The sequence below is a fragment of the Mustelus asterias genome, chromosome 6, assembly GCF_964213995.1.
Source record: "Mustelus asterias chromosome 6, sMusAst1.hap1.1, whole genome shotgun sequence".
NCBI lineage: Eukaryota > Metazoa > Chordata > Chondrichthyes > Carcharhiniformes > Triakidae > Mustelus > Mustelus asterias.
The window spans coordinates 126,677,725-126,696,661 of NC_135806.1; the positions used below are offsets into that span (position 1 = coordinate 126,677,725).

At 44.4% G+C, this 18,937-nt stretch overlaps 1 protein-coding gene across 1 annotated transcript in view; it reads left to right on the forward strand.

The window, feature by feature from the left end:
- The window catches only part of aga (aspartylglucosaminidase), a 33,416-nt gene that overhangs the window by 4,635 nt on the left and 9,844 nt on the right, over nt 1-18,937 (forward strand). Inside the window, exons 3-7 of the mRNA XM_078215103.1 lie at nt 8,511-8,623; nt 15,010-15,122; nt 15,256-15,373; nt 16,408-16,483; nt 18,736-18,843. Of these exons, the coding sequence (XP_078071229.1) occupies nt 8,511-8,623; nt 15,010-15,122; nt 15,256-15,373; nt 16,408-16,483; nt 18,736-18,843 (528 nt within the window). The remainder of the gene's footprint in view (nt 1-8,510; nt 8,624-15,009; nt 15,123-15,255; nt 15,374-16,407; nt 16,484-18,735; nt 18,844-18,937) is intronic.

Below are 18,937 nucleotides of genomic sequence, written 5' to 3' on the forward strand. Positions count from 1 at the left end.
AAAGCACAATTCGGGAGTGTGATGGAGTCCATTCCAATTGCCTGAATGAGTGCATCTTTAACAACATTCAAGAAGCTCGACACCATCCAGGACAAAGTACAACCCACTTGATTGGCACCCAATTCGCCACCTCCAACATCCACTCTCCACCACCGACGCACAAGTGGCAGCAGTGTGTAACATCTGTAAGATGCTTTGCAGAAACTCACCAAGGCTCCTTTGACAGCACCTTCCAAATCCACGGCATACACCATCTTAAAAGACAAGGACAGCAGATGCACGAGACAACCACTGCCTGCAAGTCCCCTTCCAAACCACTCACCATCCTGACTTGGAAATGTATTACTGTTGTGGTATCAAAATCCTAGAACCTATACCGCTGCCACAAACTGCACTGTGGATGTACCTACACCACATAGACTGCAGCAGTTGAGAAAGGCAGCTCACCACCACCTTCTGAGGGGCAATATGGATGGGTAATAAATGCTGACCTAACCAGTTATGCCCATGGACACTAAATGAAAAATAAAAGAATACTGGCAACTTTACCTGTTTACAAATTGTACTTGCTTGAACCTAAGGGAGTGAAATATATTTTATGATAACATATTGTGCTAACACTGCAACATTCCATAAATTCCCTTGGGGAAAGTAAAATCTAGTTTGCAAATTCATTGCTTTGGTCCACCACGTTTTAATGGTGGTTCTCGGTGTAGCTACAATTATCGGACAGCATGAGGAGGATGTGTTTTGCACATTTACCCGCATTCCCAAATTATTTGGGAATGGGTTATGTCTCCCTGTTCCAAATCACAGAATTGCTTATACGCCTTTTTTTAAATAGTCATAGAGGTTTACAGCATGGAAACAGGCCCTTCGGCCCAACTTGTCCATGCCGCCCAGTTTTAACTATTAAGCTAGTCCCAATTGCCCGCATTTGGCCCATATCCCTCTATACCTATCTTACCCATGTAACAGTCTAAATGCTTTTTAAAAAATAAAATTGTACCCGCCTCTGCTACTACCTCTGGCAGATTGTTCCAGACACTCACCCTCTGGTGAAAATTGCCCCTCTGGACCCTTTTGTATCTCTCCCCTCTCACCTTAAACCTATGCCCTCTCGTGTTAGACTCCCCTACCTTTGGGAAAAGATATTGACTATCCACCTTATCTATGCTCCTTGTTGTTTTACAGACCTCTGAGGTCATCACTAAGCTCCTACGTTCCAAGGAAAAAAGTCCTAATCTACCCAGCCTCTCCTTATAACTCAAACCAGCAAGTCTCGGTAGCATCCTAGTAAATCTTTTCTGCACTCTTTCTAGTTTAATAATATTCTTCCTTTAATAGGGTGACCAGAACTGTACACCGTATTCCAAGTATTGTCTTACCAATGTCTTGTACAACTTCAACAAGAAGTCCCAACTCCTGTATTCAATGTTCTGAGCAATGAAACCAAGCATGTCCAATGCCTTTTTCACCACTCTGTCCACCCATGACTCCACTTTCAAGGAGCGATGAACCTGTACCCCTAGATCTCTGTTCTATAACACTCCCTAATGCCCTACCATTAACTGAGTAAGTCCTGCCCTGTTTGGATCTACCAAATTGCATCACCTCGCATTTATCTAAATTAAACTTCATCTGCCATTCATCAGCCCATTGGCCAAATTGATCAAGATTGCATTGCAATCCTAGATAACGTCTTCACTGCCCTCTGTGCCACCAATCTTGGTGTCCTCTACAAACTTACTCAACATGCCTCCTAAATTCTAATCCAAATCATTAATATAAATGACAAATAACAGCAGACCAACACTGATTGCTGAGGCACACTGCTGGTCACAAGCCTCCAGTTTGAACAACCACCCTCTATCTTCTGTCATCAAGTCAATTTTGTATCAAATTGGCTACCTCACCCTGGATCCTGTGAGATTTAACCTTATGCAAAAACCTACCATGTGGTATCCTGTCAAAGGCCTTGCTAAAGTCCATGTAGACAACATTGACTGCACTGCCCTCATTACCCCTTCAAAAAACTTAATCAAATTCCTGAGATATGATTTTCCACTCTCAAAGCCATGCTGACTGTCCCTAATCAGTCCTTGCCTCTCTAAATGTAGATCCTGTCTCTCAAAATACCTTCTAACAACTGACCCACTACAGATGTTAGGCTCACTGGCCTTTAGTTCCCAGGCTTTTCCCTGCAGCCTGTCTTAAAACAAGGCACAATATTTGCCATCCTCCAATCTTCAGGCACCTCATCTGTGGCTATCAAATATCTCTGCTAGGGGACCCACGATTTCCTCCCTAGCCTCCCACAATGTCCTGGGATACACTTCATCAGATCCTAGGGATTTATTTACCTTAATGCACTTTAAGACTTCCTGCACCTCCTTCTCTGTAATATGTATGCTCCTCAAGATATCACTATTTATTTCCCCAAGTTCCCTAACATCCATGCCTTTCTCAACAGTAAATACTGATGAGAAATATTGATTTAGGATCTCACCCATCTCTTGTGGATCCACACATAGATAATCTTGTTGATACTTAAGAGGCCCTACTTTCTCCCTTGTGACTCTTTAGCCCTTTATGTATTTGTAGCAGCTCTTTGGATTCTCCTTTGCCTTATCTGCCAAAAAATCTCATGTCTCCTTTTTGCCCTCCTGATTTCTCTCTCAACTCGACTCCGACAACCTCTATGCCCTTCAAGGGATCCGCTTGATCCCAGTTGCCTTTGCATGTCATGTGCCTCCTTCTTTTTCTTCTTCTTGACCAGTGCCTTAATTTTCTGAGTCATCCAGGGTTCCCTACTTCTACCAGCCTTGCCCTTCACCCTAAAAGGAATGTGCTTACCCTGAACCCTGGTTAACACGCTTTTGAAAGCCTCCCACTTACCAGACGTCTCTTTGCCTGCCAATCAAGTTTTGAAAGTTCCTGTCTAATACCATCAAAGTTGGCCTTGCTCCAATTTAGAATTTTAACTTTTGGACCAGACCTATCATTCTCCATAACTTTCTTAAAACTAATGGAATTATGGTCACTAGTCCCAAAATGATCCCTCACTAACACTTCTGTCACCTGCCCTTATTTCCCAAGGGCAGCTCAAGTTTTGCCCCCTCTCTACTCAGGCCATCCACATGCTGAATGAGAAATTCCTCCTGCATACACTCAACAAATTTCTCACCATCCAAACTCCTAACACTTTGTCCCAGTCAATGTTGGAAAAATTAAAGTCTATTGCCATCCTATTTTTCTTGGAACTATCTGTAATCTCCTTGCATATTTGCTCCGCCATTTCCACAGACTATTTTGGAGCCTATAGTACAAACCTAGCCAAGTGATTTCCTCCCTTCTTATTTCTCAGTTCTCCACATGTAGACTCAGTGGCCGAATCCTCAGATATATCCCTTCTTGGTACTGCCGTGATGTTTTCCTTAATCAAAAACGCAACTCTCCTTCTCCTCTTACCTCCTGTTCTATCCTTCCCATAACATCTGTACCCTGGAAAATTGAGCTACCAATCCTGTCCCTCTCTTAGCCATGTTTCAGTAATAGCCATAATATCCCAGTCCCATGTACCCATCCATGCCCTGAGTTCATCTGCCTTGCCCATCAGGCCTCTTGCTTGGAAATAATTGCAGTTTAATCTAGACTTCCCTTGCTCTCCACCCTGCTCTTGTCTGACCTGTCTAGTACTTGGATTACTGACACTACCTTTACTATTTACCATGCTCTCTTTAATTTCTGTGCTGTTCTCAACCTTCTCTTCTGTCTTGCTACTGCTTTGGATCCCACCTTGCGCCAAACTAGTTTAAACCCTCCCAAGTGGCTCTGCGAAACCTCTCCGCCAGGATATTAGTCCCGCTCCAGTTCAGGTGTAACCCGTCCCTCTTGAACAGGTCACCCCTGCCCCAGAAGAGATCCTAATGATCCACAAATCTAAATCCCTGCCCCCTGCACCAGCTCTCCAGCCACGCATTCATCTGCCTCCTCTTCCTATTCCTACTCTCACTAGCACGTGGCACCAAGTGTAGTCGTCCAGACATTACTACTCTCGATGTCCTGCACTTTAGCCTTCTGCCTAACTCTGTATATTCACAATTCAGGACCACAACCCTTTTCCTTCCTTTATTGTTGGTACCAATATGTATGACATCTGACTGCTCACCCTCCCCTTTAAGAATGTCCTGCAACCACTCAGACATGTCCTTCACCCTGACATGAAGGAGGCAACACCATTTGATTTGATTTATTATTGTCACACGTATTAACATACAGTGAAAAGTATTGTTTCTTGCGCGCTATACAGACAAAACATACCGTTCATAGAGAAGGAAACGAGAGAGTGCAGAATATAGTGTTACAGTCATAGCTAGGGTGTAGAGAAAGATCAACTTAATGCAAGATAAGTCCATTCAAAAGTCTGACAGCAGCAGGGAAGAAGCTGCTCTTGAGTTGGTTGGTACGTGACCTCAGACTTGTATCTTTTTCCCGAAGGAAGAAGGTGGAAGAGAGAATGTCCGGGGTGCGTGGGGTCCTGAATTATGCTGGCTGCTTTGCCGAGGCAGCAGGAAGTGTAGACAGAGTCAATGGATGGGAGGCTGGTTTGTGTGATGGATTGGGCTACATTCACGACCTTTTGTAGTTCCTTGCAGTCTTGGGCAAAGCAGGAGCCATACCAAGCTGTGATGCAACCACAAAGAATGCTTTCAATGGTGCATTTATAAAAGTTGGTCAGAATCGTAGCTGACATGCCAAATTTCCTTAGTCTTCTGAGAAAGTAGAGGCATTGGTGGGCTTTCTTAACTATAGTGTCGGCATGGGGGGGACCAGGACAGTTGTTGGTGATCTGGACACCTAAAAGCTTGAAGCTCTCGACCCTTTCTGCTTCGTCCCTGTTGATGTAGACAGGGGCATGTTCTCCTTTACGCTTCCTGAAGTCGATGACAATCTCCTTTGTTTTGTTGACATTGAGGGAGAGATTATTGTTGCCGCACCAGTTTATCAGATTCTCTATCTCATTCCTGTCTCGTTGTTTGAGATCCGACCCACTACGGTGGTGTTGTCAGCAAACTTGAAAATTGAATTGGAGGGGAATTTGGCCGCACAGTCATAGGTGTATAAGGAGTATAGTAGGGGGCTGAGAACATAGCCTTGTGGGACACCGGTGTTGAGGATGATCATGGAGGAAGTGTTGTTGCCTACCCTAACTGATTGTGGTCTGTGAGTTAGGAAATTCAGGATCCAGTCACAGGGGGAGGCGCTGAGGCCCAGGCCATGGAGTTTGGAGATGAGTTTCGTGGGAATAATAGTGTTGAAGGCTGGGCTGTAGTGAATAAATAGGAGTCTGACATCGGTGTCCTTGTTATCTAGGTGTTCCAGGGTTAAGTGTAGGGCCAGAGAAATGACGTCTGCTGTGGACTTGTTGGTAGGCAAACTATAGTGGATCCAGGTAGTCCGGGAGGCTGGAATTGATTCATGCCATGGCTAACCTTTTGAAGCACTTCATAATGATAGATGTCAGAGCCACCGGCCGATAGTCATGAAGGCACACTGTTTGGTTTTTCTTAGGTACTGGGATGATGGTTGTCTTCTTGAGACAGATAGGGACCTCAGATTGTTGTAAAGAGAGGTTGAAGATGTCTGCGAACACTTCCACTAGCTGATCCGCGCAGGATCTGAGTGCACGTCCGGGTACCCCATCCGGGCCAGTTGCTTTCCGTGGGTTGACCTTCGAAAAAACTGCTCTGGCATCTGCAATGGTGATCCCAGATACAGGTTCAACCAGGGCTTCCAGGGTAGAGGGCATGCTCTTGCTGACCTCTTGTTCAAAACGGGCGTAGAATGCATGGAGCTCATCAGGGAGGGGTGCGTTGGAGCTGGCAATTTTACATGCCTTCATCTTGTAGCCTGTTATGTCTTGCAGATCTTGCCATAGTCAGCGGAGGTCAGTGTGGCTAGCCTGGGACTCTAGATTGGTCCGGTATTGTCTTTTGGCAACTTTGTTGGATCCCCTTAGATCATATCTGGCTTTCTTGTATAGGTCAGTGTCGCCTGACTTGAACGCCTCAGACCTGGACTTCAGCAAGCAGTGGATGTCCCTGTTCATCCATGGTTTCCGGTTGGGGAACACACAGATTTGCTTTTTTGGCACACAGTCTTCTACACACTCACAGTCAGGTTGGGTGTCTCCAGGGTCCTAAGGATCACTAAATCTGTAAGAAATTGCATTAAAGCATCGTTAGAGAGTTTTAAAGAGTTAGAATGAAGTTTTAGAAGCATAGAACGAGAGTGAAAGATAGAATTAGAAGGTATGCTGGGCACAGCTTGCAAGAACTCGCCTCGGTCCGGCGCCATCTTGATTGGGCTTTCCTGGCATCTCGATCACAGCCACAGAAACGCCTGTCTGGGCCTCTAACTAGTGAGTCCCCTATTACTGCTGCTCGCTTGCTCTTTGTCCGACCCTGCTCTACAGCAGAATCAGAATTTTGGGCAGTTCAGGATGTTGAATGCTGTAGTTATGATTTGTACATCAAATTTTCACTCCTGAGGCGGGAAATTTCCCAACTCCCCAAACCTAACTTGGCAGGTGTGCAGAGTGCCCCAAGAGGTCCAATATCATTCTGGGGATGGGTTCTATCTGGAATCTGGCTTGTTGCCACTGGAAACCATGTGGAGGCAGCCACTGGGGCTACCAGATGCGAAAACAGACTGTTTGAATGTCCACTTTGGTGCTCTGGGACATTGTACTAGTTGTAATATAAGAAGTAAGGCTCACTGTCCTTCAGCATCTGCATGTCTTCAGCCCCTACATGCCTTCACCCCCGCATCCCCTGCAAACTCCCTATTATGCCTCCATGCCAACTCATGCCCCCATCCACACTGTTGGCTCCTATAACCTTCTCTGCTAAGATATGTCCCTTTACCTGTCCCCATGACTGACATACACTCCATGTCAACCCATTATAGCTCCTATGCCATCTCATGCCAACCAATGGCTCCCAAGTCATCCCCATAGATTTTTGTAGCCCCATGTTAACTTGGTGCCTATTCGTGTCAACCCATGAGCCTTTGCTTCACACTCTCCATATCAACTCACCTAGTACCACCATGGGCAGACCTCAGGAGCCATGCTGAGAGAAAATAAGATACAGTTCTAAGTGTCTATTGCAGACTTCGCTATATTTAAAAAATCAATCTCATTGATACATGTCAATTCAATATATTTAAATTCCTTCAAGTACTAAATCCTTTATAAAAACCAACAGTTGCATTCATGCATCAAAGATAGCTAATGCTTTTATTACCTCTGAGTTGTCAATCAAACTTTAAACTGACCGGTCTTCCACTATGAGAATGATAGGTTGTTGAAGCTGTCAAGCAGCACTAATCCCACATTGATATCCCTCCGGTTTATGTGAACAAACATCGATTGGAATTTAAACCAGTTTTTTTTTCAACTGCAGGCCGGCTAATTTTTTTCCACAAAATTTAAAGAGCAGGGGATTTAAAATGACACCTTGACAGCTCTAAAGATGATATCCACTTTTTATGCACATGACTATATACTCTGAACAATCCTAATGGACTACCTTACCTCTCCAAAAGCATATGTTACTTCTTCAAATATTTTGTCCTCAAGTCCTGTTTCAGGAACCTGGGTGACCAAAATTGCTGTTTTAATATGTGCTGCTGCCACCATGAATCATGGATGTGTGAAATACCTCCTACCCCCGTTTTCCCTCATGGCGAAAATGATGGTTGCCTAATAAACAAAGGACAAAGAAAAGTACAGCACAGGAACAGGCCCTTCAGCCTTCCAAGCCAGTGCTGATCATGATGCCCTAACTAATCTACAAAAGAAACCTGCCCTTACTTGGACTGTATCCCTCTATTTCCTCCCTATTCATGTATCCATCCAGATGCCTCTTAAATGTTGCTGATGTATCTGCTCCCACCACCTCCGCTGGCAATGCATTCCAGGCACCCACCGTTCCCTGTGTGGAAAAACATCCCCCGCACATCTCCCTTAAACTCCCCCCACCCCCCTCACCTTGAACCTGTGCCCCCTTGTAATTGACACTTCCACCCTGGGAAAAAGCCTCTGACTATCCACCCTGTCTGTGCCTCATAATTTTGTAGACTTCTATCAGGTCTCCCCTCAGCTCCCGTCTTTCCAGTGAAAACAATTCTAGTTTATTCAACCTCTCCTCATAGCCAACACCCTCGAGACTGGGCAACATCCTGGTGAACCTTCTGTGCACAGAACGGGGTGGGATCTCCGGATTCCAGGCTTCTGCACCATTTTGGCTAAGGCCCTTCTGACTTGGCGGAGATTCTGGCCTAGATTTCAAGTTGCAGTGTAATATTTAATACTTTTAGAGAGAGCGCCATGAATGTAAATATTGAATTTAATTGAAGATGTCAGGAAAATGAAGCCATACAACATATATCATATTTGAAAAATATATTGGGATTCCTCACTGTTACTTAATTTATGTCTTTAGTGACACGATGGAGGTTGGAGCAGTCGGCAACCTTCGAAGAATTAAAAGTGCGATCAGCGTTGCTCGAGCAGTGATGGAACACAGCAGTCATTCTCTGCTGGTCGGGGAGTCAGGTAATCCCAATGATTTTTCCTGATGTTCATTGAAGAAGAAAAAAACTTGTGTCAATCTGGTGCCTTTTATAACTTTGAATGTTCCAAAGTGCTTCACGGTGAATGTACATTTTAAAAAGGAAACATGGAACATGATAATGACCAGGCCAAGTTGTTTGTCATTTGTTGGCTCAGGAATAAACATTGGTCAGGAGAGCAGGAAGAATTCCCCTGCTCAAAATAGTGACTTGGGATCTGTTATTTTGAAAGTTTATTAATTAGTGCCACAAGTAGGCTTACATTAACACCGCAATGAAGTTGCTGTGAAAATCCCCCAGTTGCCACACTCCGGCGCCTGTTCGGGGACACTGAGCAAGAATTTAGTTTGGCCAATGCACCTAACCAGCACGTCATTTTGGACTGTGGGAGGGAACTGGAGCACCCAGAGGAAACCCACGCAAACACGGGGAGAACATGTAGACTCCGCACAAGCAGTGACCCAAGCCGGGAATTGAACCTGGGTCCCTGGCGCTGTGAGGCAGCAGTGCTAACTGCTGTGCCACCCCACGTGTTATGTGCACATTAGTTTTAAAATCTCATCTGCACATCAATTTGAAGTGGCTCAGTTGGCAGCACTTGTACCTCTTGAGTGATTCGGGTTCAAGCCTTGCTCTCGGATTTGATTGCAAAAATCAATGCTGGGGTTCCAGTGGAGTGCTGCACTGTCAGATATGCTGTCTTTGGATGAAATATTAAACCAAGGCCCCACCTGCCCCCTCGGGTGGATGCAAGAGATCAAATGGTGCTATTTTGAAGAAAGGGGAGACAAGCCCAGTATCTTGGAAAATTATGGGGATGGGATGGCCTAGTGGTATCGCCTCTAGACTATTAATGCAGAAACTCAGCTAATGTTCTGGGGACCTGGGTTCAAATCCCACCACTGTAGATGGTGGAATTTGAGTTCAATAAAAAATAAAATCTGGAATTTAGAGTCTACTGATCACTATGAAACCATTGTCGAAACCCATCTGGTTCACTAATGTCCATTAGGGAAGGAAATCTGCCGTCCTTGCCTTGTCTGGCCTATATGTGACTCCAGAGCCACAGCAATGTGGTTGACTCTCATCTGCCCTTGGGCAATTAGAGTTGGGCAATAAATGCTGGCCAGCCAGTGACGCCCATGTCCCATGAATAAAAAAAAAATCCCTCATTCACCATCACAAGCTGGCTGCTACATTTCCTACATTCCAGCAGTAACTGTGCTTGAAAAGTACTTCATTGGCTGCAAAGCGTTTGGAGGTGGCCACTGTTTGTGAAAGTCACTATATAAATGCAAGACATTCTATATTTGGAAGTCAGCCCTCCCAATAGCACTGCATTAATGTCAGCCGATATGTTGCACTCTGGCCTGTAGTGAGCAACATGAGCCTGCCACCTTGTGACTGGGAGGTTAAAGTGTGTAAGTCACTGAGCCGTGACTAAATCCTGAGCAGCAACTAAATAAGACAATTGCAAACAAACGGCAAGTTCAAGACAGAAACAAAACACAATATAAACGTGATAATTGAATAGATGGATTGACGAGTCCAAAATAAAAGAACCAGATAGAGTTTAGATGTGGTTTTTATTGGAGTGATTTTTTTATTATAGAATAGAACAGTACAGCACAGAACAGGCCCTTCGGCCCACGATGTTGTGCCGAGCTTTATCTGAAACCAAGATCAAGCTATCCCACTCCCTATCATCCTGGTGTGCTCCATGTGCCTATCCAATAACCGCTTAAATGTTCCTAAAGTGTCTGACTCCACTATCACTGCAGGCAGTCCATTCCACACCCCAACCACTCTCTGCGTAAAGAACCTACCTCTGATATCCTTCCTATATCTCCCACCATGAACCCTATAGTTATGCCCCCTTGTAATAGCTCCATCCACCCGAGGAAATAGTCTTTGAACGTTCACTCTATCTATCTCCTTCATCATTTTATAAACCTCTATTAAGTCTCCCCTCAGCCTCCTCCGCTCCAGAGAGAACAGCCCTAGCTCCCTCAACCTTTCCTCATAAGACCTACCCTCCAAACCAGGCAGCATCCTGGTAAATCTCCTCTGCACTCTTTCCAGCGCTTCCACATCCTTCTTATAGTGAGGTGACCAGAACTGCACACAATATTCCAAATGTGGTCTCACCAAGGTCCTGTACAGTTGCAGCATAACCCCACGGCTCTTAAACTCCAACCCCCTGTTAATAAAAGCTAACACACTATAGGCCGCCTTCACAGCTCTATCCACTTGAGTGGCAACCTTTAGAGATCTGTGGATATGGACCCCAAGATCTCTCTGTTCCTCCACAGTCTTCAGAACCCTACCTTTGACCCTGTAATCCACATTTAAATTAGTCCTACCAAATTGAATCACCTCACATTTATCAGGGTTAAACTCCATTTGCCATTTTTCAGCTCAGCTTTGCATCCTATCTATGTCTCTTTGCAGCCTACAACAGCCCTCCACCTCATCCACTACTCCACCAATCTTGGTGTCATCAGCAAATTTACTGATCCACCCTTCAGCCCCCTCCTCTAAGTCATTAATAAAAATCACAAAGAGCAGAGGACCAAGCACTGATCCCTGTGGCACTCCGCTAGCAACCTGTCTCCAGTCTGAAAATTTTCCATCCACCACCACAATCTGTCTTCGATCAGATAGCCAGTTACCTATCCAACCAGCCAACTTTCCCTCTATCCCACACCTCCTTACTTTCATCATAAGCCGACCATGGGGGACCTTATCAAACGCCTTACTAAAATCCATGTATATGACATCAACTGCCCTACCTTCATCAACACACTTAGTTACCTCCTCAAAAAATTCTATCAAATTTGTGAGGCACGACTTGCCCTTCACGAATCCGTGCTGACTATCGCGGATTAATCCACATCTTTCTAATTGGTTGTAAATCCCATCCCTAAGGACCTTTTCCATCAATTTACCAACCACCGAAGTAAGACTAACCGGTCTATAATTACCAGGGTCATTTCTATTCCCTTTCTTAAACAGAGGAACAACATTCGCCACTCTTCAGTCCTCTGGCACCATCCACGTGGACAGTGAGGACCCAAAGATCAAAGCCAAAGGCTCTGCAATCTCATCCCTTGCCTCCCAAAGAATCCTAGGATATATTTCATCAGGCCCAGGGGACTTATCAACCTTCAGTTTATTCAAAACTGCCAGTACATCCTCCCTCCGAACATCTATTTCCTCCAGCCTATTAGCCTGTAACACCTTCTCTTCCTCAAAAACATGGCCCCTCTCCTTGGTGAACACTGAAGAAAAGTATTCATTCATCACCTCGCCTATCTCTACTGACTCCATACACAAGTTCCCACTACTGTCCTTGACCGGCCCTAACCTCACCCTGGTCATTCTTTTATTCCTCACATCAGAGTAAAAAGCCTTGGGGTTTTCCTTGATCCGACCCACCAAGGACTTCTCATGTCCCCTCCCAGCTCTCCTAAGCCCCTTTTTCAGCTCGTTCCTTGCTAACTTGTAACCCTCAATCGAGCCATCTGAACCTTGTTTCCTCATCCCTACATAAGCTTCCCTCTTCCTTTTCACAAGACATTCCACCTCTTTCGTGAACCATGGTTCCCTCACTCGGCCATTTCCTCCCTGCCTGACAGGGACATACCTATCAAGGACACCCAGTATTTGTTCCTTGAAAAAGTTCCACTTTTCATGAGTGCCTTTCCCTGACAGTTTCTGTTCCCATCTTATGCCCCCTAATCCTTGCCTAATCGCATCATAATTACCTCTCCCCCAATTGTAAACCTTGCCCTGCCGTACGGCCCTATCCCTCTCCATTGCAATAACAAAAGACACCGAATTGTGGTCACTATCTCCAAAGTGCTCTCCCACAACCAAATCTAACACTTGGCCTGGTTCATTTCCCAGTACCAAATCCAATGTGGCCTCACCTCTTGTCGGCCTATCCACATATTGTGTCAGGAAACCCTCCTGCACACACTGCACAAAAACTGCCCCATCCAAACTATTTGACCTACAAAGGTTCCAATCAATATTTGGAAAGTTAAAGTCCCCCATGACAACTACCCTGTGACCCCCACACATATCCATAATCTGCTTAGCAATTTCTTCCTCCACATCTCTATTACTATTTGGGGGCCTATAGTAAACTCCTAACAACGTGACCGCTTCTTTCCTATTTCTAACCTCAGCCCATATTACCTCAGTGTGCAGATCCCCCTCGAAGTGCCTTTCCGCAGCCGTTAGACTATCCTTGATTAACAATGCTACTCCTCCACCTCTTTTACCAGCTTCCCTACACTTACTGAAACATCTGTACCCCGGAACGTCCAACAACCATTCCTGTCCTTGTTCTACCCACGTCTCCGTAATGGCCACAACATCGTAGTCCCAAGTACCAATCCATGCCATTTTGACATTGAATCCATAGAAACACAAATGCCTTGATTTTCATTTGGAAGGCAACTTGTTTTCAGCCCGACCCCAGGAAGTCCAAATGCAACCTGGAGAATTTGGAGGTCTGAATTGGCTCCTATGGGCCCACATGAAATCATGTCCCCTGCCATATCCTATGTTAATACTCCGAGATGTTCACTGGGAACATGACAGACAACCAAAGCTTGACTCCAGGATCGCCTTGGAGGGAAGAAAATTGACATTGTTAGAAATTGTAACTTGTTTTAGACTAAAACCTTGAGTAAAAGGGGTGGCTTTTGGGTGGTGGAAGTGCCATCAAACAATGAGTAGTCTTTGTTTAATAATTAATTAATATTGCTGAAAAAGGAGACATGTGGGTGGCACAGTGGTTAGCACTGCTGCCTCACAATACCAGGGATCTGCGTTTGATTCCCGGCTTGGGAATAGAATAGTCACATTCTCCCCATGTCCACATGGGTTCCCCCCAGGTGCTCCAGTTTCCTATCCACAGTCCAAAAGACATGTTGGTTGGGTGCATTGGCCATGCTAAATTCTCCCTCAGCCTACCCGAACAGGCGCCGGAGTGTGGCGACTAGGGGATTTTCACAGTAACTTCATTGCAGTGTTAATGTAAGCCTACTTGTGACACTAATAAAATAAACTTTAAAAATAAGAAAAAATGCTATCAAAGCTTTTTGTCTTGCACTCATCAGGACAAATGTATGATTGTCAAATTTCAAAGGGAACAACAATTTGTACTGCTAACAAGCCATCTCCGATTGGTCACGGCTTTGCCATGGAGAATACACTAGGGAACTGTTGTCAGCCATGCTTCTGTTTAATTCAAATGAGTTTTGATTGTCGATCAAACAGCGTATCTCTTTGGCTGTAGGCAGAGTGAGTGCTGACTCTACTTAACCAGCCCATGCTTGTAAAACTCAGAGCACAATGTCTAATGGTAGATGTGAATCTGTAATTGGATAGCAGTTGCTATATATTCATTGCAAACAAACCAATTTAAGCTTATCCATCAGGCACACAGTGCTTTGTTTATGCTTGCTAGAAGCTTCATATATTCAAACTTAGAGACCTGTCCTTTGCAGGTAAAAGGAACATATCGACAGGCAGCACGGTGGCACAGTGGTTAGTACTGCTGCCTCTCAGCGCCAGGGACCCAGGTTTGATTCCCGGCTTGGGTCACTGTCTGTGTGGAGTTTGCACGTTCTCCCCATGTCTGCATGGGTGTGCTCCGGTTTCCTCCTACCGTCTGAAAGGCGTGCTGGTTAAATGCATTGGCCATGCTAAAGGTTTTGGGGGGGGAAGGGTAGACACAATAGTTCCCTGGTGCATTCTCCATGGCAACACTTTTACTAATCAGAGTCTGTTTGTCAACCAACCTGCACCCTTTCCTCATGCAGTATAAATTGTTCCCTTTGAAATTTGTTACTCTTGCGTCTGTCCTGATGACTCCAAGAAGAAAAGGCTTTGACAGCATGTCTCCTTTTTTAAGCAACGCTCTAGTTCTGTACTTTTATCATAGAAATCATAGAAACCCTACAGTGCAGAAGGAGGCCATTCGGCCCATCGAGTCTGCACCGACCACAATCCCACCCAGGCCCTACCCCCACATATTTTACCTGCTAATCCCTCTAACCTCCGCATCTCGGGGCAATTTTTTTTTTTAACCTGGCCAATCAACCTAACCTGCACATCTTTTGGACTGTGGGAGGAAACCGGAGCACCCGGAGGAAACCCACGCAGACACGAGGAGAATGTGCAAACTCCACACAGACAGTGACCCGAGCCGGGAATCGAACCCGGGACCCTGGAGCTGTGAAGCAGCAGTGCTAACCACTGTGCTACCATGCCGTGCTTATGTGACTTATATTAACATCCATGCATCCAGATTTCTTTAAACCTCTCACATCACAACAACATTTTTTCCAACAGCATCAATATTTGCTCAGGATATGGGTTTCCTAAGTGAAGACTTAATGACGAATACATCTCTGTCCATGCACGCAAAATGGCTGAGTAAAAACTGCCAGCCCAACTACTGGAAGGTGAGTGTGGCCACTGCAAACGGCAAATGTTACTAAATATTTTACCTTTTTTCAGACAGACTGCCAGCTCTGAAATGAAGCTTTACATTACTGCCCGCTACTGTGAAAATAATTTGGATTTGAATTTTCACAGAACGTCTTACCTAACGCTAAAACGTCTTGTGGGCCGTACAAACCGCTGAAGGGACACTGGTCAAAAAAACGTAGAAAGCCAGCGCAGGTGGCCGATGTTCACGACCATGACACCATTGGTGAGTTCTTTCCTGATTTCAATTGATATGTCTTGTATAGAATGTGGATAGATAGATAACTGGTTTATTGAAAAGTCATCATGGTGGCAGGAGCTGAATTGTGATGACGATACAAATAAAATAAGTGATCCACATTCTAGTTCATCAAAGAGTTGTAGACGATCATTCCAATGAAAATGAAGTAAAAAGAATAGGATTGCACAGTTATGAACATTATTGCCTTGGAAAAGCAGCCAGCATAATCAAGGACCCTGCGCACCCCAGACATTCTCTCTCCCACCTTCTTCCGACGGGAAAAATATACAGAAATCTGAGCTCGCGTACCAACCGACTCAAGAACAGCTTCTTCCCTGCTGCCATCAGATTTTTGAATGGATTTATCTTGCATTAAGTTGATCTTTCTCTACATCCTAGTTATGACTGTAACATTACATTCTGCATTCTCTCATTTCCTCCTCTATGAATGGTATGCTTTGTCTGTATAGCGCGCAAGAAACAATACTTTTCACTATGTTAATACATGTGACAATAATAAATCAAATCAAAGTTTTGTGTTAAAGTCTACAGATCATAAGTTACTCAGTTGAGTTCATTAAATTCTCAATTTCCATACTATTTGTGTTTTTATTAAGTGTGGCATTGGGCTGTCTCCTAGTCTATTCATTCTATATCTTATTTGTGCAATGGTGTCACTTCTCTTTAATTGTTGTCATGATGTGGCGATGCCGGCGTTGGACTGGGGTGAGCACAGTAAGAAGTCTCACAACACCAAGTTAAAATCCGACAGGTTTATTTGGAATCACGAGCTTTCAGAGCGCTGCTCCTTCATCAGGTGAGTGATGAAGAAGCAGCGCTCTGAAAGATCGTGGTTCCAAATAAACCTGTTGGACTTTAACCTGGTGTTGTGAGACTTCTTACTTTAATTGTTGTGACCAAGAAGCAGTAGCATCAACGTAAACAGGTCTTTTAAGACACTTTCTGCAGCTGTAAAGAGTTGCGGATTCATGTATGACTTTGTTTAATTGAATTTTTAGGTATGATTGTAATTGATAAGAGTGCAAGTGTAATGGCTGGAACATCTACCAATGGTGCAAAGCATAAAATCCCAGGGTATGTATTCTTATGTTTCTAAGATGCTAGTGAACAATACCTCTCCCTTCTTATCTTGCATGTTAGTGTAAAGTTATAACAAAGGGCCAGACTAATATTTGTGACTTGAGAATTGTTGTTGCCAAATATCATTCATTTTTGGATGATGGGTTCCAGTAAGATTACTTATTTTTGTTATTTTAAGTGTGTTGCTTCAATCATGCATTTTATTTTACTTTGTACATTTGGTACAGCTGGCATAATGCTGTGGTTAAGTGGAAATTTAAGATTAAATTGATAGGATAATTAAATCTGGTGGACAATCCGCTTCGCTATATTACCAGCCAGGCAGTGAAGTTGAAAATTACTCCCATTATGTAATGCTCAGACGGTTTAACAGATGCTTGTTTATTGGTCTTGACATATGTTTTAAAATGTGTTTCCAACAGTTCAATAGATAACACTGCACCTCCTCAAATTGGGTTGAAAGCAACCTTGCACTATCTCTATGTTGCAGCATCTGTAGCATGGCAATTGAAGAATTTTATTTTAAAACTATGTTAATCCGTCCTGACAGCTTGTTAACCACAACAAGTCGTATTTATAAGGGCCTCGAATGCAAGTTGCTTCAAGGTAACATGATCAAACAGAGTTTATCATCAAGCCACATAAGGTATTAAGGCAGATGCAGAGTTTTGGTTTAAAGGAGGAAGTTAGGTGTGAGGAAGGAATTTGCAGAGGTGCTGGCCATTGACAGCTGAAGGCACTGTCACTTGAGTTGGAGTGCATATGATTGGGATCTGCAAGAGGACAGAATTGGAGGGTTGCAGGGCTGCTGGAAATAAGAATTGGGGAGGGGCAAGGCTTTGGAGAGATTTGAAAACGAGGATGAATATTTTAAAATCGAGGCATTGCTTAATCTGGAACCAGTGTGGATCAGCAAGCATAATGGTGATGGGGGAACGTGACGAGTAGTGAGTTAGGGTCTGGACATCAGATTTTTGGATGAGCTTTAGTTTATGGAAGAGCGAATATGGAAGATCGGCCAAGAGTACATTTGAAGAGTTAAGTCCAGATGTAACAAAGGCATGGATGATGGTTTTGACGGCTGCTAAACTGAAGCAGGAATTAGTCAGGGAATGCAATGGAGTTAGTTTTAATGTGTCAGAAGTTCATTAAATATGACAAATCCAAAGATGTGCGGGTTAGGTTGATTGGCCAGGTTAAAAAAATTGCCCCTTAGAGTCCTGGGATGCATAGGTTGGAGGGATTAGCGGGGAAAATATGGGGGTAGGGCCTGGGTGGGATTGTGGTCGGTGCGGACTCAATGGGCTGAATGGCCTCCTTCTGCACTGCAGGGTTTCTATGATTTCTATGATTCTATGACACACACCAAGTCTAGTCCATTTGATGCTTCATCATTTAGTCCAGCTCATATCAGAGGTATTGCCTCTCTATTTCGTATGATACAAGGGTCTGGGCACATATAGGGTTAGCATGGGACTGAGCACAGTACTGCCCACACCCTGATGTAAAAGAACACAAGGCTCATGCCAAAGGATCTGTCCAGTGTTGGACAGAGCTATCCTAGAATTTCTACAATGCTGAAGGAGACCATTCGGCCCATTGAGTCTGCATCGACTCTCTCTGACAGAGTACCTTACCCAGGCCCTTTCCCATACTCTATCCCCGTAACCTCTCACATTTCCAATGGCCAATTCATCTTCCTGTACATCCTGGCACAGTAAGGGGCAATTCAGCATGGCCAATCCACCTAACCTGCATATCTTTGGTCTGTGGGAGAAAACCGGAACACCCAAAGGAAACCCACGCAGACACGAGGAGAACATGCAAACTCTACACAGTCAGTCACCCAACGCTGGAATTGAACCCGGGTCCCTGGTGCTGAGAGGCAGCAGTGCTGACCACTGTGCCACCATGCCGCATTTGCAGCAGCAGGCATGGAGAAAGCAATGAGCTTGATCCTTTTCCTGTATATATGTACGTAGTTCTTGTAATTAATAAATACATACAGTTAACCTAATAAAGACAATGAAGCTTTCATTCAGACCTACCGAGTGGTATCCAATACCCTACAACAGCTAGCTGATCATACGGTGTGAGCTGTTAGAAACCTGTTCACTGATGAATCCTTTGGTGCATCAGCTTGGTGATTGTACAATATTTTCAACAGTGAAATCTAATTTCTTGGCGCAATCCAGATGTTTATTTGTTCAATTTGATGACCATTGTTTTATTTGTATTTCTGCCAGCCGTGTGGGAGATTCCCCGATTGTTGGAGCTGGTGCTTATGCTGATAGCACAGCTGGAGCAGCAGCTGCCACTGGAATGGGAGATATTATGATGCGGTTTCTCCCGAGGTACGCCATTCTCACCAAATTTGCTTTTAATTTGATTTTGATTTATTACTGTCACATGTATTAACATACAGTGAAAAGTGTTGTTTCTTGCGCG